This window comes from Penaeus chinensis, chromosome 2, assembly GCF_019202785.1.
Source record: "Penaeus chinensis breed Huanghai No. 1 chromosome 2, ASM1920278v2, whole genome shotgun sequence".
NCBI lineage: Eukaryota > Metazoa > Arthropoda > Malacostraca > Decapoda > Penaeidae > Penaeus > Penaeus chinensis.
The window spans coordinates 40,278,225-40,285,724 of record NC_061820.1 but is presented as its reverse complement, the minus strand read 5'-3'; the positions used below and the strand labels follow the sequence as shown (position 1 = coordinate 40,285,724).

The following is a 7,500-nucleotide window of genomic DNA, read 5'->3' as shown; positions in this document are numbered from 1 at the left end:
GAGAGGATGTGCACGTACGTAAACCCCCCCTCCTGATTTCACCTGCAAATTTAAAGGGATTGGTCTGGTTTCACCGAGATAATGCGGCGTCAAAATGAAAGGGAAATTCAGTAATTACCCGCCTGCATGTGACGGTCGCTTGGACTTGTCGTGTCTGAGGTAAACTAAGACAACGTGTTGTTACTTGCGCTGAATGAGGGACTAATCTATTTTTTTATTTCTTTATTTAACTTTATGTTATTATTATTTTTAAAAGCAAGCTGACCCTGATGATTAAAGTCATTGTGTAAAACATGCAGGTAGAGAAGTACATCTGTGTCAATATCGATATCATTTGTTAAATGTTTTAGTAGTACGTACATAATACAATATTTATATAAAGAGTTTATTACCTGAAATATTGACGTGATAAGGGTATTTCATTAATCAATCAGTAATGAATTCACGATCATTACACATACACCCATGAAACTATACATAACACGCACCTCACACAAACTCAACTTAAACACTGAAAAAGCCTACTTTTTCCCTCTTCACACTCACCCTCGACCACCTCCTTTTCCAGACGGGAACTTCTTACTGCGATTTCTCCGGATGAAAAAGTTCAGAATCCGCGAAGCTCAAGAACTGCTGGAGAAATACCTTCACATGCGGACAGAAAACACCCACTGGTTCCACGGTCTCGATATCAAGGACCCTATGATTGAGGACCTCATTGACAGGGGGTACTTCTTCGCCCTTCCTGAGAGGGACGACTCAGGCAGGAGAGTTTTCTTCAGTGTTGCTGGTAAGTGAATTCAGAGGATAGAGGGTTTTGTTCTTTGCTCTGTATGAAGTTAATTGTTTCTTTGTAATTTCAGGTTATTAATGTCTTGTATAATCAGGACAATGCTTCTTAATCACTATAATGTTTTCACATTATGAAAATGTATATTAGAGTTGCTTTACCATGCCACCTTTTCTGCTGAGTGTTTTGCTATCAGTTAACTTACCCTTTGATTGAGGATTCTATTGTTCCACTCCAACTTGATGTCTAGTTCATGTAACTTTTATTTCTTCAAGGTTAGATTGAACCAAACACAAAATTTCATGTCATTCCCACTTCCAGGCAGAATGGATCCGACCAAACACACCACTTCAGATCAAATGAAGTCCATGCAGATTGCCTTCGAATCTCTTTTGGAAGATGAAGAAAACCAGGTCCGAGGATTCACGTACATTTTTGATGAGAAGGACGTTGGTCTTTCCATCATCACACTTTGGTCTCCTGCGGATGTCACTAAAGCTTTCCAGTGTTGTGAGGTAAGATCAGTCTGTGTTAATTGGATGGAAAATAAAATGTTAGGAGTGGTTGGAAGTATGTCAAGTGTGGGGAGAGGGAGGTAAAATAAAATAAAATAAATGAAAATAAATGAAAATAAATGAAAATAAATGAAAATAAAATAAAATAAATGAAAAGAAAGAAAAAAATATATAAATTAGGGAATAGATAGATTCATTGATTGATTGATAGATAGGTAGATAAATAGATAGATAGGTAGACAGACAGCAGTCATTCCCACTGGTCATGAATGAAGCAAAGTTTAATGTCATGTTAATATTTAGTTAATAACTGAATATTCTGATTGCTTTTCATAGTAATAAAACCTTTATCATATGACAATATCTGAGACACTAGAATAGCATATTTGTTGTCTTAATATGTTCTTCAGAAAAGGCCAGATAACTCCACAGTATGCCTTTGTATTAGCCTCATTTTTTCCCTTGTTGTTCAATTGGCCATCACATTTATTTTCACAATTAGAGACAAGTTGTGAAGTCTTTTGGATCAATGATACCATTTTTCTTTATTCAGAATTTCTTTAAAAAAATGTTCAGATATAAATGATAGAGCAATAAGCTAGGAGAGATGAATTTGTGTGTTTAAATATAAGTATGTTCCATTCTTATAAAACACAGTCTAATGTAACTTGTCATAAAACAAATTATGTTTATGATATTGTCTTCATAGTTACCCTAAAGATTTGGATGTAATTTTGGAATAAGGTGGAGTTCAGTTCTGCAAACTTTTTTGTTTCCAAACTATTACCCAACTTGCATTTATAGCTGTCACTTGCAAAATATTTAAGTAAATTCATCTTTCTTTCCAATGTTGTTATTAACATTGTTGTTTGACTTTGTTATCTTTATTATATTATTACTGTTGCAGTTATTATATCAAAAGAAACAATTTTCCTTTCTTATTCCAGAAAACCATTCCAATGCGTCACAAGGAGATTCACTTTGTGAATTTGCCCACAGCTCTGTTTGCAATTTTTGAATTTGCTAAAACTCTTCTGTCAGAGAAGATTAAGAACAGATTCCAGGTATGTTTATTAATTTGTTATTTTACACGATGAAATGTATATGTATATCTTCTAATGAATTTGCATGTTACAGGCAGTCTATTATTTTGCTTGAATAAACCTGTAACCATCAGTTTTGCAAATATGTCTAACAAAAAAAAAAAAAAAAAAAAAAAAAAAAAAAGCTTTGATATAGACTATAATTCACCTACTTGGCAGGTATTAATACCATATTGCTGTGAGAATACAGTTTAATTGGAAATCAAACAATTTAATGTTTCTCTTTGTATTGTAACTGCTTTCCAGTTCTTAGATATATACATTTCTGTGTGCTTGCCTGTGTATCTATCTATCTGTCTATCTATCTATCTATCTATCTATCTATCTATCTATCTATCTATCTATCTATCTATCTATCTATCTAATCTATCTATCTAATATATTTATGTGGTAGTCATTCATTAATCCACTCATCCTTTACAGATACACAGTGATGAATCCAAACTGCGCAAGAAGGTGCCCTTGAGGATATTGCCCAAAGAGTATGGAGGAACAGTTCCCATGGCTGAGATGATCAGTAAGTGAAAACTAATTAACTTTAAGGATAATTAATTAATTTGGAACAGTTTGTAGTCAGAAAACTAAGGTAAGAGGATATTAGCAAAGAATTACAATTATTACTTGGTAGTTCTTCCTTGAGGGCATAGTATTGAACAAAATATTGGTACATTTACCTGGAATGTCATATTTTGCATCAGAAAGGATAGATAAAAAGCAAGATGCATCATAGATCACTAGATATTATTTCCTAGAGACTATGAAAAGAACAATATTGACATAATTTAGCAGGTGAAAAGAACAATATTTACATAATTTAGCAGGTGAAAAGAACAATATTTACATAATATAGCAGGTGAAAAGAACAATATTTACATAATTTAGCAGGAAATACCAAACTGTATTATGAGAATGAATGGGATAGTTAATAACCATTCATTTTTCCCTTTCCAGAAATGTACAAAAAGGAACTGACAGCTGTAAGGTCTCGTGTACTGATGTTGGACAATATGCACATTGAGAAGAAAGTCAAGCACAAGAAGATTGGAAAAGCTATTAACACAATCCAGAGGAACTTCAGGAGGCTTGATATTGATTAATTGTTATATTGTAAAAGAAATCTGTTTTAATTTTGTTTGTGTTGTTCTCAAGTGAGAAAAAAAGGAAAAGTTTTACAAGTAATGCGAGTACAAAAATCATGACACAGTTTTTCTCTACTTTTTGACTTCACATGAAATACAGGATGTTTGCCTCACAGTACAATTAGCCATGTAACTCATCCTTTTTCTACTTCTTGTAGAAAAACACTGAGACACTGGTTGACTGTGAATAAACTACAAATCTAACCTGTAATGAAAGAAAAACATTTGAACACAGTAATAAGAAAATGGGTTATTAAAGGTGTATATACTTTATATTTTCAAGGACCAAGATATTCAGCAAACTGTGTCTGTGATGGTATGAATATTTATGTCACAATCTAAAGTGTGTGAGTAGAAGAAATGTAAGTGTAGAGGCATTAGTAATTTAGAAATAATTAGGAGACTGCAACGTGAGTATCTGCTCAACATATGCTGTGCTAAGCATGCTACTGAATGCATCTCATATAACACATAAACCGTGTACTTCCAGGTGTTTTTTTTAACTATTTATCTCTTCCTGTTGCCTCAAGACACATTCTTTATAGAAAATAATAACTCAGAAAAAGTGCCATGATTAAGGGAATATGTCAACTATATATTAATACACTGATAGTATGTACAACACACTCTGACGAGTTCTGTCTATGCAATGCCAGGTCTTTCATAGCGTTAATAGTGATCATCATTGTCAGTAGACCGTCATTCATCCATCACGAACTCTAGTCATATTTTAAGAGTTCTTAGCACTCATTTTCCACATTTAGAATACACCATATCCAACACTGATAGAGTGAAGATTGCATTACTTGTTATGCAGTGTCTAGCTGTATGATTGCCTTTCATTGCTGTGTTAAGTTATATTTATTATCTTGATAAATTAAAGGATTGAATGAATGAGACTATGCAGTTTTTGTATGTAACTTTAGACATGTAAGTGTGAATGCTATAATGTAAATACTTATCACTGAAAACAAATAAATGCTTATATAAGATTGTATCCCTTGTTTCTCTAACTAAGAGCTTATTTCTCTTTGCTTGGGGTTAATGTTATTTTTATCATTATTATTACTTTTCATGTTAAAATAGCTACCATTTTATAAGTTTTCATTTCAACAATGCAAAATGCATTTGACATTATTTGACATTTTGGGTAAATAATTTTCCTGAAAAATATTCTGAGGATATGCTGATAAGTTTTGAGAATATTCTGTGCATGAAAAGAATACACCTACTACCTAAACTTTCTTATATAGCTTAGAAAAAGCTGCATAACTCTGTAATAATAAGCATCATTATCAGCAATCAAAATCTGTAGGTATTGTTAACTACAGTTTTCAAAAAATAACAATCTTTACTGGGGCTTTTGAAATAGTTGAATGAATATATCTAATTACACTCACTTTTGAAGTGATAGTCCAAGTTAAATCACACCAGATCAGTACGAGTTACTATTAAATAAACCCCTGTGGCAAGGAAGCACAGACTTATTTTTTTTCTTAAAATGTATAGTATAATTGTGTAGTTTATTTTTTTACTTATTATTTTTATTTTTTTTATCTTACCTTAACAACCTTAATGGTTACTATTCCAATTCATTCTGGTATAAAATTAATGAAGTTCTATTTCACCAAAAAAAAGTATTTTTAACATCTTTGAGCAACATAATTACATTGATTTTTTAGGAGATCAGTGTGATGAGATCTTGAGGCATGTCCCTTTGCAATATTTGCCTGTTAAAGAATTAATACAGCCAATGTCAGAATTTCCAATTATAGATATAAAGCTGGCATTATTTGACACACTTCTATCTTCTTTTGGTCCATTATATCACACCTTAAATGAGTAATAACTCAATCTTCATTTCATTGAACAAATAAACATAACAGAAATTCAATGAAGATCAACATTAGTCTCCGTCTGTCATATCTATACATATATACGTTCTGAAAATAAAAAAAACTTGTTCTTGCTGTAAGTCAATATGACTAATGACTACGTATATGCTAGTACTTTATTTTTTTCAAAAGTAAAAAAGTGTAACACTGGTTGAATACTTCTCACAAATAGACTGGGTGATTACCATTAGGTGATATGAATTATTAATTGGATTGTACTGTCATTCATTTTAGATTTTTGTGCAACTCTGAATCCTATGGAATTGTATAGATCATTTTCCTGGTTTCAGAATCTATTCCACAGGATTTCATTTTAATGTCACTATATTTAGTTATTTGTCCCTGATTCTGGTCAATGAAAGACTGCTTCTCTTTGGATTGCCATAATGATATTACACTGTTCCCATTGCTACGCATTTTGCAATAATTTCAAATGCTTATGATGGTTATGTATTTGCTCTACTCATTCTGAATAAAGTAGTCAAATCATTAACAACAATTGCTAGTATAAAACAGACTATTAAGAATTCTGGGCCTAATTTAGAAAATCAAATAGTGCTTGATGAAACAACTAAGTATCTACTTTTTACTTTGATGGCACTATTCTGATTGAACCTTCCTGATCTCAATTTAGTATATTTTATGCTATTTTATCTGTGCTGGTAGTGGCTACTAGGAGACTAATCCAATATTAAATTCTGAATAAATTCCAGATTATTAAAACTTTTAAAAAATCTGTGTTTTAATGATTTCAAAAAGTCTGGAAAAGGAATTCAGTCATATTTAGGTGTTACCTGTATGTGAGTATCTTGGATAAGAAATTTCCTTGTACTTTGACTAATGCAGTTTTACTGTTCTGCTTTTGTAATATTGTTATTTACTTGTAATGCTAAAGTGCTGTACCTTACAAAGCTAGCTATGCTCTTTATCTTATAAAAAATAAATTCTTTTATTGGCCATATAAGACATGCCTTGGTGCTGATATTCTTAAAAACAATTATCACTAAAATACTTAAGACATATAGGAATAAATTCTACGATTGTAAGATTGAGAGTACTAATTCAATTGATTTTTTGAACACAGGACATGGCGATCAGTTCTGAATTGTTTCACAGGATCTCCATTATCAGAAAACACCACTGCACTATCTTGAAGGTTTGAATCTTGATTTAAAACTATCCTTTGTTTTTCTGTATAAGACTTCATAAGTTTATATTTGTCTCCGGAGTGGAAAGCAATGGACTTTATGAACATACCACATTAATGTTGATATAGCAATCTAAGTAATAAAAATGAATTGGCTAAATTCTATCAGTTGTAGGTGTACTATGCCATTTCTAGATCCATTACCAATACCAATATGTAATAAAGATAATAATATCCCATTGAACTGTTGGAAAACTTGAACATTCTCAATACATTGCTAACATACACCAAACCAACTTTACAAACTGATTTCATCAAGTTTATTTAAGTTCATATTACCTGCCTTTATTAGATGTGTATTCAGTGATAAAGAGATAAACGAGTGATGCCCCTGAGCGAAAAAAGAAAAGAAAAAAGTTTGTTTCATTATCATTGTCATTGTTATCATTAACATTATTCTTATCATTCCTACTATTACTTATATAACTGTTTCATACTACTCTTATTTCTAAAATTATTACAATAGGATTATGATCAATATTTTAATTACTTTTGTTATCAGTATTATTATGAATATTATGCTCATTAACATAATTATCATCAATGCCGCTCTATGATTTTTGTCATCATTTATACTTTATAATATTTATCATTACTGTTACTATCCCACTTATTATTAGTTTCATTAGTCTAGCTATCACCATCAATTTGATCATCAGTATCAATTTAATTTATATTATAACTACACTGATACTAAGGTAAATGTTTACTATTGCCGTTATAATGAGACTTTCAGTAGTATTGCTGGAAGTTATGATAATGATTATGGGTACGAGTATTGATGAGTAATGACCATGAAGCTGGTAATTGTAATCTATGAATGGTGACTGATAACAATGATATGAATTAAA

General features: G+C 31.4%; 1 protein-coding gene across 5 annotated transcripts in view; it reads left to right on the top strand.

Moving 5' to 3' along the window:
- Window positions 1-4,542, top strand: part of LOC125036757 (alpha-tocopherol transfer protein-like) — a 32,079-nt gene extending 27,537 nt beyond the window's left edge. For all 5 annotated transcript variants that reach the window (XM_047629626.1, XM_047629644.1, XM_047629636.1 and 2 more), the window contains exons 3-7: window positions 569-790; window positions 1,112-1,305; window positions 2,253-2,369; window positions 2,832-2,925; window positions 3,360-4,542. In XM_047629626.1, the coding sequence (XP_047485582.1) occupies window positions 569-790; window positions 1,112-1,305; window positions 2,253-2,369; window positions 2,832-2,925; window positions 3,360-3,505 (773 nt within the window). In that variant the 3' untranslated portion in view covers window positions 3,506-4,542. The remainder of the gene's footprint in view (window positions 1-568; window positions 791-1,111; window positions 1,306-2,252; window positions 2,370-2,831; window positions 2,926-3,359) is intronic.
- Window positions 4,543-7,500: the final 2,958 nt, after the last annotated feature.